The sequence below is a fragment of the Parasteatoda tepidariorum genome, chromosome 11 (assembly GCF_982258835.1).
Source record: "Parasteatoda tepidariorum strain Cologne lab strain chromosome 11, Ptep-v5.0, whole genome shotgun sequence".
NCBI classification, from domain to species: domain Eukaryota; kingdom Metazoa; phylum Arthropoda; class Arachnida; order Araneae; family Theridiidae; genus Parasteatoda; species Parasteatoda tepidariorum.
This window is the reverse complement of record NC_141765.1, coordinates 52,180,584-52,200,761: the sequence shown is the minus strand read 5'-3', so window position 1 is coordinate 52,200,761 and position 20,178 is coordinate 52,180,584. Positions and strand designations below refer to the sequence as shown.

Sequence of the window (20,178 nt, the reverse complement as noted above, 5' to 3'; positions counted from 1 at the left end):
ATATATATTAATTAATGAAGGAGAAAAAATTAAAATATAGCCTTAATAAAGTTTAACCCGAAACCCCACACTTAAACCAACTTTTTTTCAAATCGCCACACACTAATACAGCAACATCAGTTTAATTAACTTAAATATTTGAATTAATTCCCCTGAAATTGGCTATTACCCAAGCTTATAAATTATTTGAATATTTATATGCTATTTTTCATGTTGGCGTTAGTGTTTTTACGGAGGTTGAAGTACAAATTTTTCACATACCACCTTTTAGTCAAAATTCTAAAATTACAAATTTTTTTTTTTCGCGTTATTCCTTAGCTGTACTTTGAGAATAGGTATAACAATAATATTTAAATCCCTTTTATTTTATTTTTATTTCCTCAAAAAGTTTTCACTAGTTTTTACTCAGACTGTAGTTGCCACGATTTTTGGTGCTGAGATGCACTAAATTTTTAACATTGTTTTTTTTGTGATTGTCTTTTCTAATTTTAAATTGTTGTTTCAGATACGATTTTAAATACTTTGAATATTGGCTTCTTTACCTGAAATTATTGTTCTGTAAACGTTCAGTATCCTGATGAAATACACTTCTTTTCACTTCCTTTTGCGATTTTTTTATTATTATTTTAGAGACTCTCTTTATTTATTTGTTGTACATACATCCATGCTCATAAGTGTTGCAGTAATATTGCATATATTGTACTGTAATCTATTGAATGATGGATTTTAAAATTAGAGATTTAATTTAAGAAGTAACGGCCATTTGATTATTTTTCATGGTATAATTATTTGGATAACGTAGCTTGATATAATTATTGAAAAATAATTTTTTACCAAAAACCACTTTTCAATAATTAACGAGGGACAAATGAGATTATTTATGAAAATTTTATTTATTTGACACGAGTCCGAAAGTAAATACAAAATTTTTATTTGAGTCTAAAAAGTTAAAATATTCTCTTCATACTTAAAATACTCTGAGAAAGTTGAAATTACTTTATTTTATTTAATAAACAAAATAAAATAAATAAATAATCTAAAATATAACTAGTTTTACACTTAGATATCTTCTATCGTTTTAAAAGATTGTTTTAATATGAAGTGCAGCTTCTAGCTTTTAAACTACAATTAGAATTGTGTTTTCTCTTTTAATTACTCTTCCTTGATTGATGTTTGATCGTTTTTAAAAAAAAAAAATCTGTAAAACAAATAAATAAGATAAATAACTGAAATAAATAGATAAGTAAAATAAATAGATAAAACAAATAATTTAAATATATAAATAAAATAAATAATATAGAATAAAATGAAACTAGTTTTACACTTTAAATATTCAGATTTTTTTTTATCTCGTAAAAAGATTGTTTTAAAATAAAGCGCAGCTTTAAATTTTTAAATTAGAATTGCAAATGTCTTTTCTCTTCCAATTACTCTATTTTGATTGACGTTTGATTTTTTTTTCTTCACAAAAATTTGTTTTTTAGAAACTAAAGAATGACGTAAGAAATTTAGACTTTAAAAGAAAATCTTATGACATTAAGTTTGTTTTTCAAAAGAGTATTCATATTGACTCTGCCTAACGGTCAACTTTATCCAATAAATCAAAACTGGTCATGCGTCGATGTAGAAATATTTCAAGCATTTTTTTGCAATTTTTTATGTCCGCTTTTCCCACTTCTCTCTCACTTTCTCTCGTATCTATTTTTGGTGTTTGGTTCCTTTACGGCTGAATGAGTTTGTTTCACTTTCTTAAAAAAGTTCAACTTCCGAGTATTGCTGACATTTCTGCAGTAGCTGATATTTCAATTCAATGATATATTTTTTTTTTCTTCGCTTACTAGATTTTTACACAAAAATCGTTAAAATCAAAACGGCCTAAAGAATAATAGCAGGGCTTAAAAATATTATTTTATACTCGTTTCATACCTGTACTGTTGAGTATATAGCCTATCGGCTATCTAGGCAGATTATTAAAACACATTTCTGCTTATACCTGAAAATTTTTTTCTAAATTCTTTGACTTAGTAGAAGATTTTTCAAATTTGAGTGATTCCATTATAATAATAAATATTTGAACATGTTCTTTTTTGCTTCTTAAGTTTGAGTATGTGAACATAAACAAGCTTTGAAATAAAACTCTGACTTTTGACGATACAGCAAATCATTAAACTGTATTTCGTCAATTTTAAGAAGCTCTTGATTTGTGACGAAACGTGGGCTCTCAAAGATATGACGAAGATTTTTCCTAAAATCAGAACCTCATAGCAGTGCATTGAGGGACATTGTTCTGTGTCATTTCCAACTTGCTTCATAAGTTTTAGTTTGTGAATATAAACAAGCTTAGAAATAAAACTCTGACTTTTGACCATTCAGCAAATCATTAAACTGTATTTCGTCAATTTTGAGAAACTTTTGATTTGTGACGAAACGCGATCTCGCAAAAATATTACGAAAATTTTTCTTAAAGTCAGAACATCAGAGTAATGCTTTGAGGGAGATGGTTCTGTGTTTATTGCCTACTTGTTTTATTTTTGTCTTTTGCCGCTCGATCTGTATGGTGGTCAAAGAACTGAAAACATGGCCCAGAAAAGTCCCGAATTTGAATCCATACATGGCTGTTCTTTCTTCTTCACTCTGTTCTATCTGTCCTTATTGTGGAGCAACGGTGGCCCACTTAATATAGTGCCCTTGAAATATTATTCAACACATCTGCCTCTCTATTCGAATGACGGATGTCATTATAAACTGGTGGGCAAAAAAACTTTTGTTACTTTTGACGAAATCCGTTTCCTCCTTCTGACGAAAATTTCGACTGGAGCATAAATGGTTTCGTTAAAAGCGAAGAATGTGTCCAGAAGTTTGAGTATGCATTTTTTACAGTAAATATGTAAAATAAATACGTTATTTTATGTTTGTATAAATAATGATTTATACTCTGAGTAAAAAAATTATGGTCAAAATTACCAGAATGTGGTAAAATTTACTGTTTCATGCACTATGAAAGCACCGAAAAGATCGGTAATTTTTACAGAATTCTCTTTCGTTATGATTTTGGTAAAAAAAAATGAAATAAATGATTTTATCATGATACTTATGAGCGTGGTATAAAAGCGATTTATTCAGTTAAATTTTGAATTTTTTTTTAATAAGTGTGAGGTAATAAGATTTTGGTTCATTTTGGCATTACTTGGCTTTACTAACCAAATTTTTTTTCCTTCTTTTTCTTACATATATTAGAAATACCATTACCAGAAATTACTGTAATTTTGCCAAAATGTTTTTCTCCGCGTACTGTTTTAAGATTTTAAACTGTTAAACATCTAAAACTGTATAGGGGAGAGGGGGGCACATGTGAACAAATTTTTTTATTTCTTCACTTTTCGAAAAATATCATCAATTTTTCATAGTAAAAAAGTCCATATGTTTAAATAGTATTTTCTTTGTCTTGTGGAATTTTTTGAGATTTTTCAATAAAATATTTCTTTACTTTATAATATTTTAGAAAAATGACTTCAATTGTTCACATGTGCCCCTATTGGGGGTACATGTGAACAGGCCTGGGGCACATATGAACAAGATTAAAAACACAAAGCAATCATCATATTTCAAAGAAAAAAAATCTTTAATATAACAGATATAGATACGCATTATACTGAGGGGGTTGTAGCTTACTATGTGAATTTAAATTGTACAACAGTACTGTCAATAAGAAAATAATTTTTCAGCTGTACAATAATTTATCCGTAATTGGGTTTTTCGCAACTTCATGTTCCACGGGTGTTGTAATGGGCCTTTTTCTTTCTTCTCTTATACTCTTTCATGCTTTTTTTTCTTCATTTTTCTATCTTTTCATTTGTAGCTTTAACAATTCTATTTTCTCAGGTGTATCAGTTAATATGCGTGATGCGCGATCAACCATTTAATAAAAAAAATTTTAAAGGAAAAATTAATAGTAGTAGTAGTAGTAGTAGTATGGAAAATTAAATAATGATAATTTTAAATGCATACATATTTTTTAAACTAATAATATCATGAGGATAATAATCTTAATACTATGTAGGGGCACTTGTGAACTGTTCACATCTGCCCCAGATGTTTTGTTCACAAGTGCCCCCATCATCCTTCTTAAACCTAACTTGAAAAATAAAGAACTTTTAATTGAGTAAAAAAAAAGAATAATTGTCATAAACTTACCTGAATGTTCATATAATGATCTGCAATAGTTAATTTTAGTTTATTAGTTGATTTATATTATGCTTTCACTTGGAGAAGCGAGCGATTATAATATATGCAACACCAGCTGATACAAAGAAATTGTCAGAATAGACCAACAAAATGTCTCATTGTTCTTAAAGTTTTTCAGAGAGGTAGGACTAGTACTGCCATCAATTGAAAATTTTTCGAGATTTTTTATTTCAAATCATATTGGTAAAACATACCATGCTCACATGTGCCCCCTGTTCACATGTGCCCCCCTCTCCCCTACATTTTAAAAGCAAACTTCAAAAAATTTCTTTATCGAAACAGCAATTTTAGAAGTTGTCTGCGCATTAAAGTTAGTGTGTGGAATTAAAGCGTATTTAGATTAAAGTTAGCGTATTTAGATCACACAAATCTAGTCACACTCCTTCGCAAGATGGAAAAAAGTTTTTTTTTAATTGCAATTAGAAAGCGAGATAAGACTTAATTTTATTGTAGTATTACAGTTTAAATTCAATAAATGCCGTGTGACCAAGGATTCACACATAGAACACCTGTTAGGTATGTAAGTAAAACTTGAATAGTTTCGGAATAATTTCATATGTTTCTTTTTTTCATATTCGTCTTCTTTTGTTTACTATAACACTTCGAAACCCCGGAGGGAATTATGAATAACCCTGTATTAAAATTCATCATTTTAAGTTTTTAAATAGATAAAAACAATTCTTTTCAGTTATTTTTAGCTTTATAACTTTTAAAACTCCTTATTTGTGTACATATATTAAAGAGCAAAAGAGCACAAAAAATTAAAATTTTTTTAAGAAGAGTTTAAAATGTGTAACTGGTGTGATAAATAATTTGGCATACAATTTTTTTTAGAACGGTAGCTTTTTTTACATATTATTCAATTTTTTTTATTCAATTTCTTCATGTATCGGAAAATAAACTGTTCATTGATATTGACACACTACACGCCTTTTCAATGCATTAGTTATTTTAAAAGCAGCTTTTTTTAACTTTTTTTCAGTTCTTTAGTTCATTAAATAAATTTATATACATATTAAAAAAACTTAAATAACTAGGAAAAATCATAAAATCAACATTGTTTTAACAATAAATTTATAAGAGTGTTAAAAACAATCATAAAAACTTTCACTTCTCTTTAAAGGTGTAAAAAGTAAAATTAATGTTGTTTCACCTTAAACTCTATAGCTTGTAAAACATCAAAAACCATTCAGGTTGCTTAAAAAGTATCCCAGCAGCTGCAAGCGAGTTTAAATTATTTATAAACACTGTAACATTTCTTTCTTTTCTTTAAAAGCAAACTTGCCAGTGTTCTTCAGTCTTTCAAAAAATTTAAAAGAAACAGCCCGACGTTCGCTCTTTTCAATTCCCAAACTCCATAAATAATGAAGTATTAGCGATTAGACAGCCTTCATTTATTGATGTATCGTAACATATTGTCCCGCTTTGCATTAAATAACCCATGAAATTCTTTTTCGAAAAAGGTCTTTTGTTCACCCGGCATTGTGGGCGTTAAATATCTAACACAGCTGCTCTACTTAACAATAGCCACCAAATATGACAAGGAGAAAGCTTCAGTATTTTTAATTTAAAACAAGGATATAACTCATATTTGTGTTGCTTTTAATCGAATACTTTGCAGTGTTAAAGCAATCGGAAGTTTTTACTCGTATGTTATGGTAATGAATACACAAACAAAATTCATTGCGAGTGGTCTAACCTTTTTCTGTAAATAATGATTTTATTTGCAGTGACGGAATTATTACTTTTCCAGTAATGTCTTTAAAAATAAAATTTTATTAAATATTTTATTTGACTTACCCTTTGTATCAGCACTGAGAAAAAAGTATGGTAAAAACTATCGGAATATGGTAAAATTTACCTTGTTTCTGGTACTATGGGATCACCAAAACGCATGATAGTTTTTACTGAAGCGCTTCAGTAATGATTTTGGGGAAAAAAAGCAATAAAATATTGTTTTATAACACGGGCTAAAATTTGGTCAATGAGAAGAAATTTAATAATTTCAGCATGATACCTTAGAGCATGGCATTGAAAACATTTATTTGATAAAATATACTTTTTAGTTTTGTATTTGCTAGAAATGTGGGGCAATCAGGATTATAATTTCGAATACCAGAATTTCCGGTTAACCGTTACCAATGAATGGTTTAACTGCTGTATAGTTTGATTTTATTATCAGAATTACGGTTTTTCAACCACAAATGTCTTTACCATATTGGTTGTGGCGTGGAAGTGTGGAAAGAGGGTACCATCTCAGGCGCTGTCCATGTCGTCCAACCAGAGGCAAAATTGCGAAAACTGTGGAAGATTGTTAGCTAGAATAACGAAACTAGAATGAGAACTATACGATCAAAAATAAAGTGACGGAACAAGCTAACCGTCATGTATTCTGGTGCAGGAGTTGGTCTCGAACCAGGAAGATCCCGGGTTCGAATCCCTTTTCGGGACAGTGGTAATTTATCTATCTGCTCTATATGTCTTTCTCGTGTTGTTTGGTTGACATTGATCCACGTATATGGTGCTCACATTAAAGTTAATTTTAGAAATGGTAGATATATTAAGCGCTAAGAGGTTTTTTGAAGAAAAGGAAAGACGAAATATTTACTTAATTTTGACGAAATTCGTTTCCCCGCAGAAGTGACGATACTTATTTCGTCACTTTGATGAAATTCTTGCTTGGAGTATATGCCTGGAAACGGTTTTGTCAGAAGGGAAGAAAGTTTTGTGAAATCAGAGGGTACATTTCTACCGTGAAATTGACTGCGTTATCCCTCTTCATAGAAAAAAAAATGTTTTTGGAAGAAAGGAAGAATCATTGAATTATAATTCAAGAATTACGTATAACATAAAAACATGATTTTATTTATAAAATTTAAATGTAACATGTTAAAAATACCAATTACTTTAACTTGGGTGATGACGAAGTATATAAAATGTCAATTCCAATTAATTTTCGGGAGAGAAATATATTAAAATTAAAATTCAGTTCTGTAATTAATTCTGCAAAGTGCGTTTTACTTAATCGTTTTCTGAAACTGCAACTCATTGTTAAAAGTATATCAATTAATCTGCTTGACAAGACTGCATAGTCAACACTTCAAAGGCATTTTATTATAAAGTTAAGCTAAAATTTTCACTTAAAAGTGCTTAACTTTTTAATTCTTTCGCTTCTGTTCCATGTGATGAACCAGACGTCTTCTGATGTAATAACCGTGATAGTTAAGTGATTTATGTGTTCGTTTCAATTTTTGTTACCGTTAGAAGCCTGTCATAGCCATCTGTGAACCTACTGTTTCGCGCATGCACAATTAAGCACAAGAACCCGTCTCAGTGTAGTGTGTTCTCAAGGGAGTAGAGTTGACGACTTGTCAACGGCACAGATTTGCTCCGGGTAATAGAACCTGGATATTGTTGTATTCCGGATTTCCAGTTGGCGCAGTATTTGATCTAGAAACGGAAGAGGTCTTTGAAAGAAATATGGTCTGTAAATAACATGGATTTTCTGACAATGTTCCTTTCGGCTAGAAAAGTTGCCTGTTGGAAATATTAATAACGAAGACTGTTTTTCTTCTTGTCTCTTGTCACTGTTATTTTGAGTAGTAGAATTATATTCTATTAACTCCATTACATCGTGTTATTAATTTGAGGGTATCTTCAGTCTTTTCCTTGTATCAAAAGGTTGAGGCCTCTTATAATTATTATATTTTACCTTTAGTTTTAACCTAAACTATAAAGTGCTACAGTTAAGCACGCATTTGTCATGCAAATATTACTAATGCATTTTTTGTGCAAGCCTTCGAATTAATTTGAGGAAACTATAACACATTTCTTTCGTATTCTTTATTTATTTGTTACTCTGACAAAAAAATCAGTTCAATGTTAAACATTAAGCAGTAATATAGTGAAATTTTGGTGCTAACTTAAAATACTAAATGGAACCGTCTAACTATTCTGTTTGACAGAGGGGCTTCTGTTTGACAGATAATGAGGCTCAACTAAGTACTGCATTAAAGTTGCTGTAAATTTAAACAATATTAGGGTCTAACGCGCACAAAGATACGCTTTAAAAAATAAAACTCTTACTTTTTGCGATTCAGCAATCCTTGTGCTGTATTTCGCTAATTTTGAGAATCATTTCATCCCGAAATCACGTGATTTATGAAGGAATGCGAACTCTCAAATGCATGACGAAAATGTTTCCTCTACTCGGAATCTTATCACGGTGCATTAAGGGAGGATGTAAACTAAGATTAATACTAGATAATCGAAATCAGGATGACACAACAAACCAACTGGTTTGTATGATAGTCAAGGAGTTTACCTCATACCAGGAAAATCCCGGGTTCGAGCTCCGTTTCGGTCACAGTTCATTTATTTCTCGGTCATTTATTTCTCGGTTCTGCCTGTTTTTGCGTTTCTGGGGTGATGTTGATTTTATTATATAGTTCCTACAAAAAAGTCATCAACAATACTGAACGTTCGATACCATGAGGCACTAAGGATCACTCATGGTATTTTTTTTTTGGGGGGGGGGAATAGAGCAACGAAATATTTCATCAATTTTGCCGAAACCGATTTGCTATCTATCTGCTTTATATGTCCTTCTCGTGTTGCTTGGTGCTCAAGATTAAGCTAATTATGCAATGATATGGTAGATACATTAGGTGCTGCGAGGTGTTTTGAAGAAAAAAAATAGATTGACAAAATATTTCCTTAATTTTGACGAAATTCGTTTCATCGAATTTACTATAGTTATTTCGCCACTTTGACATAATATTTGCTTTGAGCATATACAAGAAAATGTTTCGTCAAAAACGAAGAAGTTTCGCGATATTTGAGCATCCATTTTTTACAGTGTATGGAACAGTGTACGGTAATTATAGTTTTCTCCACTTTCCGGGTAAAAAAACCATCTTTATTACGCTGTAGGTGAGTTAAAAATGACGCAGAAATACTATATAATTTCAGAAACAATGCTAAAATGTAATCTTTCAAAAGTTTAATCTAGATTCAGAACGAAATATTTATGGCATGTCATTCAATTATATCCATAATAATAAAAAAGTATTTCAGACATATTTCAATAATACGTTTATCAGATTTCTTTCAGTATGTAACGAAATAGTGGTTTAAGGAAAACTTTTATTTCTACATTTTAATTACATTAAACGATTTGAAAAAAAATTTTACCTATATACATACTAGACATTTTCCAAGAATGCTAAGATCTGGTCATTAGATCAAAAGATAATCAGGGTGGTTCGTTTTTTTATTTTGCGTACTTAACAATTCTATGTTTTAATGACTATATAAAATGTTTCTGGAACTTTTCAACAACAAAAAAATTGTGCCTGAATGTTAATTATCTGAAACCAAGTTTAAGGTTTTTCATTAATTTAATGGATTCGTTTTTTGAGAAAATATTTTACGATTACAAATTTGTTTTCTAAACATTTTCACCTTGTCAATTTATTCATAACTTTCACGAAAAACTTTCCTTAACAAAAATTTCACGTTCAAACAGAGAAATATTTTCTCTCACAACATGTTCATATGAAAACTTTCAAAATGGTCTCCACTTCTTAGGTTAGGTGTTGAAAATATTTTTGTTATATTGGAAATGTCAGAGAAAGATGCAAATTTTAATACGACTGCAAAACCCATTAAACTCTCGTATAAATGCGGCAGAAATATAAAATAAATATTTCCATCCAGCTTAACGATTGAATAACATTTTACTTTAAAATGAGAAAGTCAAATGCATATAAGTGTAAATGCCTGAAAATACTGAAGACAGGATTTTTCACGAATATTTCTTTTATTTATATGATGGAAAGATCCACTTTGAAAATATTGCGTATAAAAGAACGCTGTTATAGGTTTATTGAAATTTTGAGTTGATGTTTCCGTTTATATTAGAATAAATATAAACATTCCAAATCCTGCTCGACTATAAAATTATTCACCAAACAGTGATAAAAATATAAACAAAATATGTCATATATTGAACAAACTGACATTCCTAAAAGTTTTTAATTTTTATTTTGCTTCTATCTTCTAGGTTCTTGATTTTTTCCTCCGTCTTTTAAAGCCATATTTTCGCATTAACGTCTACCCTTTCAGTTTCGTGGGTTTAACATGATGGCATTATAAAAAAATGATAAAGAAATTTTAGAACTTGATAAAACATATAATATTGCGAATTTGTTGAAACTTTAATGCGGCTCAAAATTGAAACCTGCAATTGTGAAAATTTATGCTTCTTAATTTTTTTCACGTGATATTTGTTTTCAACTAAAAGGGTGACATTGTCCGATTTCTTTATAACCGTCGTTGAACAGCCGACCCAATTTTTAGGTGTACGACTTCTGATGTTCAACTCCGTAGCCTTATAATTTTGAACCTGATCCAGAAGACAAGAGAACTATTAAATCAAGTATTGGGAGAAATTTTGTCTTCGTGGAGGTCTTTTTGATGGAACTAACCCGTATTTGAGTTACAACCCGTATTGAGAGGAAGACCACGAGAACCTCCCAAGCTTAGCCTGATTGAAAAGGGACTCTAACCCGTGATCCGTCAACCACTGAGGATATTTCACGTCAGCACTGTGGTCGGTGCAAGCCGGAAGTGGATTCGTAACGACCAGCCATTGGTGGGATTCGAACCCGGTTCACCTCATTGGTACGGGAACGCTCCTGAACCATCACTGCTCACATTGATTCACCCCACAGTGATAAACATATAAACAAAATATTATGATCCCCCCATTTTGTAAAGACGCATTTTCGCATCAACGCTTGCCTTCCAGTTTTATAGGTTCAATATGATGGCATAATAAAACAAATTGCTGTCGAAATTTTAGAAATTTTGAAACTTGTCAAAACATAATATTTCAAATTGGTTGAAACCTTAATACGGTTCTAAATTAGAACAAGTAATCGTGAAAGCTAGCGTTTTTTTAAATTTGTTCACGCGATACTTTGGTTCAACTGAAAGGGCGAGTATCTTCGATGCAGCACTCTATTTAGGTTTTAACTCCATACTTAAGTTGCATTTAGCATGCACAGCATAATGGCTTAAAATGCCGAATGTTGAGGTCCAATATTGAATTTATTTCCCTGAAAGTAAAGTCTGAATATTAAAAGTCAAAACTGTCCGAAAAGTCCAAATGCAAATGAAAAGGAAATAAATTATGCGACCTCTTCACACGGAGAAAAAAAATTTGGGCTAAATTACCGCACTAAATGGTGATAACTTTCTGGTAAAAATAATTCTGGCAAAAGTAAGCGGTATTTGGTCATTTTTCCGCCTAAACGGAAACAGTTTACTGGAAATTCCGGTTTTTCAAAATTATAGTTCTTATTACCACATATTTACTAAAAAAATACAAAACCGAAAAGTAAATTTAACCGAGTTAATGATTTTTTTTGTCATGTTCTAATGTACCATGATTAAAGTACCAAATTTTATCATATTTATCAAATTTTATCACGTTATAAAGCCACATTTTATTTTTAATGTTACCCAAATCATTGTCATAGCTCCTCAGTAAAAATAACTGAGATTTTTAGCGCTCCCACAAAGTCAGTGAAATGGTAAATTTCACCATATTCAGGTATTATGAGCCTACTTTTATAATGTCCAACAAAGTATTACAAATTTTTAGTCTGAAGAGATAAAGGTTTGCAGGTTAAATACTAATTTAATCATTGAAAATATGTTTTTGTTTCTTTACTTCCCCATAATATTGTGCTAATTTTTTAAAATATTGTTAGTTGAATCATATTTTTGTTAAATTGGAGCCTTAGTTTAGAGAAATAAATTAACCAATAAATTTAGATAATAATATGAATCAATGTAGCTATTATATTAAATTTTCAGCGTATTTGTATCGTATTAGGGTTTTATTTGCTTTAGAACTTTTTAATAGTTTATGCCAACACTAAAAATTATTTTGAAACTTTTGCATTTTAACATGCAACACACTTTAGTCGAAATACAAACTAAATATAATTGTTTTATTTGAGTAATAAGTGAAGTAAGTTTGCACACAGCAGCGTATTATTTTTTATCAGATTTTTGAGTCACTTTGATTTTTACTAAAGTATTTCTTTACCAAGTAAAAAAACATTATTTATCTGTATTACACAATTTGTGTTCATGTCTAATTCGTGCAACCTTTGATATTAAGATAAAATGTTAAGACAGGATCTTTTCTGAATAATTTAACTCTTTTTGGTCGGCTAAACTGCTCCTGTATGCTGCAAAATGCAATTTTCTTAATTCGATTCTTCTTCTTTGATTCAATTTTTATTTTAAAAAATTCTGCTTTAAACCCTTTTTGTGAGTGAACTATTAACTTCGAAATTTCTATATATTGTTTTCTAAAAACAAAATTTAAATAAGTTTAATTTCTTCAGTCAGTAGCAAAACTTATAAATTTTGTTTGATATTTTATTGACGCAGAAATTGTTACAAAGAAGCTATTTTTAACATTTGTCCCGTTTTAAGCGAATGATAATTAAAACATCATGAGTAGTTTGAGATAATTAAGTCACCTCGCTTTGTTTTCATTTTTTAAGATATTTTTGATTTGCATATCTGTGTTTCGAACATAATAAAAACAATTTACATAATTTGTAAAATTTACGATATGGCGGAATCAATGGAGCGTTCTTAGCGCTTTATTCTAAAGTAAATGTTTCATGTATATCAGATAAGTTAACTAAAATGCATATATTACAAAATATTACACTGAGCAGCGATGCTCAGGGGAGAGAGCGTTTTCCTTACAATGAGGTGAACAGGGGTTCAATCCCGGCGATGGCCGGTCGATACGAATTCCGCATCCGGCTTGCACCGACCGCAGTGCTGACGTGAAATATCCTCAGTGGTAGACGGATCATGGGTTAGAGTCCCCTTGCCGTCAGGCAAACCATGAAAGCTTCTCGTGGTCTTCCTCTCCATGTAACGCAACTGCGGGTTAGTTCCATCAAAAAGTCCTCCATGAAGGCAAATTTCTCCCAATACTTGATCCAGGTGTTCCCTTGTTTTCTGGATTTGGTTCAAAATTACAAGACTACGGAGTTGAACATTAGTAGTCGTAAACCCAAAAATTGGTTCATCTGTTCGACGACGGTTATAAAATAAAATATTACAGTTCATTTTTAAATTATGATAACAGTCAATATTTCTACTTATAAATAATAAATAAATGCTTTACAAAAATATATTTTAAGAAATATTAATGAAAAAGTTATTTATTGCAAAATTTACACGGTTATAAAAAAAATCTCGAATGGAACTTTCTAATAGAAATTCTCGTCAAAAGTTCAATGAAACCATCCAAATACATAGTTTTGAAAGAAATCTATTGTAAGAATGTTATATAAACGAAACAATCAATATTATAATTAAACGTGGATTTTTTTATCTTTTGGTAAATTAAAGTCGGTCTGTTTGCATTTTTTGAAGATTTCGGCAATTAATTACTTTAAAAACTAATTATTGCCAACAATGGCTCCAAATCTTTTTTTCGAACTCATATCAAAATTAATCGCAGAAAATGTTTTATTGCATCTACTCCTCTGAAGTAAAATCAGATTCTAACAATTAAATTTCTAAGTTTTAATTTAGAAATCTTGAGTTTATTTTCTTAATAATGGATTTATTAACTGCTATTGAAAAATACTGTTTCAATTTTTATCAAAACATTCCAAAATTGTAATTAAGAAAATGACTTTGACTGTGAAATATTTCATAAAAAAATTATTACAAATTAAGTTGAATTAAAAGTTGCTAATAAGTTTCAGAAGTTTATTTTAGGGTGAAATCGAAGTAGATAAAGAATCTTTTACATTCTTGTAATTTATTTTTGAGCGAAGAAATTAACATTGATAACATTTTTTGTGCAAAATGATTTTAGGCAATTTTTCTTTTGAGTTTGAATTTGGGAATCATGCACAATTTTCTTTATTAATATTTGAATTATAATCACGAATTAGGAATCATTTATTTTTTTAACTTCAAAAAATTATTAAAAAAAACTTAAAGCATCACAAAGAAAATTAAAAAAGTGAAATTAAAGCACAAGTAGTAACAGTAGAGTTCCATACTTCTAAATTTAACTACACTAAACCTTATAAGTGTAAGTCAATATTAGATATTCAAGAAAAATGGTTGATTTGCAGCAAAATGAATTTTATTAACTTTACTGTAATAGCAATGTCGTTTGAAAAAAAATTGTATTCTAATTTTTTTAATATTTTAAGCACAGTGCAGAAAAAAACATACACATTGCAGTACATGCACAGTGCATAAAAAAAGCGAATTACCCTGAACAACTGTTAGTGCAGACAGTATTTTGAGTTACGGAATCAGACACAGAAACGTACTTTCTATGAATGAACATAATCTGAATAAACATATTGGATTATGAATTCTGATACCCAAAACACGGAGGGTAGCCACAATCTGGGAAGTATGGTCCTAATAGTTCAGTCAAGAGAGCAGTTGAAAGTTTGAACTCTTTAATTGTAATTTTACTATTTGCGCTACTATTATGTTTTGAGCAATCTCAAAAACTTTTGCACGCAACTATAACAATAAAGTTCGTTTTTTAAAAATAATTCAATGCAAAAATAATTTTCAATATTTTTTTTTATTATTTTATTTAATAATCTTGTTATTTAAAAATTTTATTTAATAATTTAATAATCTTAATTTAATATCTTGAATTTTACGAAATGCAAATATTTACATCAATTAAAAGAATGTTATACGGCGAAAAACAAAATTAGAGTGGAATCAATCGAATAGTTCAAAAAAAAAAATCGAACATCTTATATATATATTACGGCCAAAGCCCTAAGTCCAGCCATTTCGCGAAGTGGCCACGATGTTCCGGCCAAAAAGCGGTGTGATCATTCAAGAATGCTCGATAGGTATTGCCCCTTTTGTTTTCTTTTTTAATTTAAAAATATAAATCTTCTAATTTAAAAATATAAAATATAAACAAGTTTTTAAATTAAAATTTAAAAAATTTAATTTTTTACTTTGTCTCAAAGGTCGACATGCCACCGCAGTTAGCTGCGGGTACCGCAGCTAGTAATTTTGAAAGTCAAAAATACGTGCCAATGATTTTTTCTTCCAACTTTGGCTGATCCTCCCATGCCACTTCGCGATCTGGCCGGCCAATTCCCGAAATTACGAAAAGATCGGACATTGGCCAGCCATCCTATGCCACTTCGCGATCTGGCCGGCCAGTTCCCGAAATCAAGAAAAGATCGGACATTGGCCAGCCAATTTACAGCATTCCTAGCCATTTCGCGATTTGGCAGACCAATTCGTGAAGTGGTCGAATCCGGGCTTTGTTTACAACAATTTACCTATAAAGTAAATGCTCTTAAGTAGATGACGTTGTAAATTAGTTGAAGAAAATCAGAATGAAGGTGTTTTTTCTGTATTTGGGTGTCTTTGTTTGGTACTGTTGAGCAACAATTTTTAAAATCAAAATTTGACTTATTTTCTCCATACATTTATAACTCATTTGTGTTTCGTACAGCGCTACTTCATTGACTGCTGATGGTCAACCTGAACCAGATGCGATCAAAATGTTCGTTGGTCAAATACCACGATCATGGGGTGAGAGTGATTTAACCAAACTTTTTGAGGAATATGGACCTGTTTATCAAGTCACCGTTCTCAGGGATAAGGCTACACTTACAAGCCGAGGTAAGTGATTTTAGTTATTCAACCAATATGATAATGAATAAGTTTCTAATATAATTAGAAAAAGTCTTATGGAAATGTATCATGGTCAACAATCTTGAAAACAGTCCATAAATTTTAAAAAATTCCATATGTAAATTTGTTTCAATCTGGTTTTTCATTATAATAGTTTCCTAATCATTTGGTGCAATCAACGAGAATTTTCATTGAATCACGAAATAAAAAAATTCAAATAACAAATGAAATACCGAAATTAAATTTCCTCTCACGTCATAAGTTGGGCATCGACATAAGTTTTCGCCATTTTTGGGAAAACTAACAGATCTATAATTTTAAATAATAATAAAAAAATCTCCGAATTTTGAAATTTTTGTGTCTCGAAATTCTTAAAGAATTTTGTTCCCAATTGCAATTTATATTTATGTTTACATAATAAAAAATGCTAGTTTTGATTCCTTTAATAGGTTTCAGAATTATCTTCTAAAATGTCATTGATTTCTGTAAAATGGCTTCATTTATTCAATTTAAATATTTGGGTACCATATTACAAATAACGTTTGCTTTATTTTTTTCTATTTCATTTAATAAAAAAATCGTATTATGATTTGAAATTTTTTTTAATGTCCTGAAAGCATGAATGCGCAGAATTACCATCACTAAACTAAATTTAATCTGAAAATTTTACTGAGTTAAATTTAAATACTATTTTCAAAACTTAAATGAGTAACCTTTGAAAATAACAATGATTTCGATAATTTTATTACGAATACTTAGTTACGAATACTTATTATTCTTAAAATATTAGTAACCAACGGAAACTTTATTCTATTTTTGTTATTTTTAAACATTTGGAAGCATTTTTATTGCTACATTAGCTCAGTAAATAGCATGAGTTCAGAATATGCCCTGTTCGTAAAAATAGTTTTTTTTAAGTATTGATTAAAACATTTAAAATAATTTATGCGAATTCTTATCACTAGACAAATTTATAAATTTAATCTAAAATTTTATCTAGATTTAAATTTAAATTTCAACTTTGTCAAAGCCTGAAATGATTAATTTTTGAATATAATAAAAAATTGATAATTTTATTTCGAATACTTAGCTGCAAATATTATTCTTAAAATATTTTTACAAATAACTAGAATTCAACAAAAGAACGCAATTGACAATAATCTTTTTTTCTCGAAGTGAGTGGCGAGAATCTAATGTTTATTTCTTCGTGATGCAAAATATATTCGCTTCATCCTCAAAACAATATTATTTTACTCATAAAAATTTCATTTTTATAGTGTTACTTTTTATTTATTTTGAAGGAAACAGTTTCTTTCTGAAACTACAAGACACTTCATAGCATAGAGGGAATTGTATTACTAAGAATATCTATGTTTATCATTGAAGAGATTTTACTACTGTTTCGAACATTGATAGAAGCATAAAACTTAAGTTGGAGGAACGAGAAAAGATAGAATTTTTGAGCGAATTTTGCTTCGTACATTTTTAGACTATACGAGGGTCTTATTTTTGTTCAAATATATAAATACATATTTCATTATTATGTCATTCATGACAGAAAAATAAATTTAAAAAAAAATTCTCTCTTTGAGGACGCCTTTTAAATTGCATATACATCAACAACAGTTAAAAACATTAATTTTGATGTTATAGGAAATTCTTCGAGTGAGTAATAAAAAAAAAATTAAAATATAAAAATGCAAATTTTCATTTTAGATCATTTATATTTTCTTTCGAAATTTTCTTTTGATTTACTTAATGCAGAGTGAGCAAAAAAAGAGGAATCTGTTCATTTTCTTTTTAAAGATCGGAATTCGAAGTACATACTTGAACTCAATCTTAATGATTTAATGGCCTAACTTTAAGTTTGCTTATTAATTTATATTTATTATATTTTAAGTTACGATATCAGATACAAAAACGTTCTTTTTAAACAGTTTTTCCGAGAGATTTCTGGAAAATATGATCACATAGTTTAAATGCAGGAGAGCTGGTGAAAATTTGAATACCTAAGTGTACATATCACTCTTTGTGTATTTTTCTCAGTCTTCGACAAGTAAAACTAACAAAAAAAATAGTATGTTTTAATGAAACTCTCTTATGAAGAGATATTTTCATGTAAAATATTATTAGTTATTTACTAGTTTTTACTATTTAAATTACTAACTGTTAAAAATTTGAATGGTAAGGCATATTAATTTTTAAACCGATATAATCAATATATTTAAAAAAAAAGTCTACATTTTTCAGGTAATCTCTCAAATGATTTTTTTGAAATGAAAATGAGATGGCGATTAACACGAACCGTAAAATTAGTATTAAAGGATCCTTATTTTTCACTTTTCTCTCTCGTTCATATTGGGACCATATTTTTCAGATTGCGGCTACTTCTTACATTTTGAAGGTTATAAAAAAAAAGTTCAAATTTGTTTAGAAAAGTTAATGTTTATTCAGAGGTAGTACGCTTTTATGTTTGATTTTGTAACTTAAAGTATCATTCGCACTAATTAGTTATAATAATTAACGTGTGATCTGCTAATTAGTTTGTACTTACTCTATATTAAGTTACGAAATATGATACAAAAACGTCATAAGCGATATAACACGTCATATACGACATACAACGAGAATTTCGTGTAAAATATTATAAAATTATTTATTAAATTTCGTATATTTTTATTTAATTTTCTAATGGTCAGAATTTCGAATGCTAAGATATACTAATTTTTGACCTGATTTAATCTACGTATTTTAAAATGAAAAAGTCCAGATTTTTAAGGGAATCGGTCGAATAATTTTTGAGAAATTAAAATTAGATGATGAAATACACAAGAAGTGAAATAAGCATTAAAGGATCCTAATTTTCGACCACTCCTTCGTACAAAACAATTGAGACTATATTTTTTAGGAAGCGGGTACTTTCCATACTTGGAAGGTTAAAAGAATTCAAATTTGTTTAGTAAAGTGAATAAACATTCACTTTTATAAACCATTTTGGATGTTAATGGTAGCACTAATTTAATGTTAAACGATTCTACGCTGGGGTACCTTTTCATAAATGAAGGTTGACATTGTCGATAACTACCATCGTCACATGGGTGACCCTCGGATGTGATGGGAAAACGTCTAGTTTGACAGAAACTCCCACTTCGATTTGAACTAAGATGAATAGTCCACATTAAACAGTTGACTTGCTACTTGTGACTGCGACATCATCCACTTTCTCACGCTGTTGCTACTCAGTCTCGATCACACATAACATAGAACGTATTTACTCGACTTCTAAAGGCAACACAGGAACGACCACGACTGTGAACTTAATACAGCTCTCACGATTAACCCCTTCCTTCTCGCTCCCGTGAAAATGACGGGGTGAGGTTTCGTCCTCTATTTCTCACTCCCGTGATATTCCCGGACTGGAGTGTACAGTAGCAACGTGCCAATAAGAATAAGGCTAACTCATTTCTTTTACCCGGAAAACATTTCATTTCTCATTTTACACACCAGATGGCAGTACCAGGGTATTTTTAAGGAAATTGTAGATAGTTTATTTTAAACTAGACGTCAGCACTAATTAAATACGTGTATAATGTACGTGTATAAGAAAATAGGCACTTCTATGACCATTTTCTTGAAAATTAACCGATCGTTAAGAGGTTAACAGCCTAAAGTTACGATGATCTTAATAAAGCTCTCCCGGTCATTCACAGATTCAGCAAAAAGTGGAATCCGTTCAGCGAATTCTATCCGTGATAAAATTCTAGTGGAGGAGTATTGTGGCGTAACTACCACTACGATTATTAAACATCAATTTACTAGTATATAAGACATGCTCAATCAATCTTGATTCAATGGTATCTCAAGACCAATCTTGAGATACCATTGATAAATGGAAGTTGGCATGGTCAATACACCATTCCCTACAATAGGAATACAAATCGGATAATAATAGTCGATTTGTTAAAAATAATCAAAAATGTTTGAAGCGTAAGGTATAATTTTTTGAAGAATGCAGTTTTAAATTGCAAAATACGAAATTTGATCAGAATTGGACGAGTAGTTGCTGAGAAATTGAATTTTAAAAATAAAGTTTTAATGAAATTCGATTACTCAAGAACTATTCGATCGATTTCGCTCAAATTTTGTATTTTTCAATGCAAAATTACATCCTTTAAAATAATTTTA

At 29.8% G+C, this 20,178-nt stretch overlaps 1 protein-coding gene across 2 annotated transcripts in view; it reads left to right on the top strand.

Annotated features, from left to right (window-relative positions):
- LOC107455088 (CUGBP Elav-like family member 2) overlaps positions 1-20,178 on the top strand; it is a 772,083-nt gene that overhangs the window by 50,280 nt on the left and 701,625 nt on the right. For both annotated transcript variants that reach the window (XM_043046908.3, XM_071187614.2), the window contains exon 2: positions 15,812-15,981. In XM_043046908.3, the coding sequence (XP_042902842.2) occupies positions 15,812-15,981 (170 nt within the window). The remainder of the gene's footprint in view (positions 1-15,811; positions 15,982-20,178) is intronic.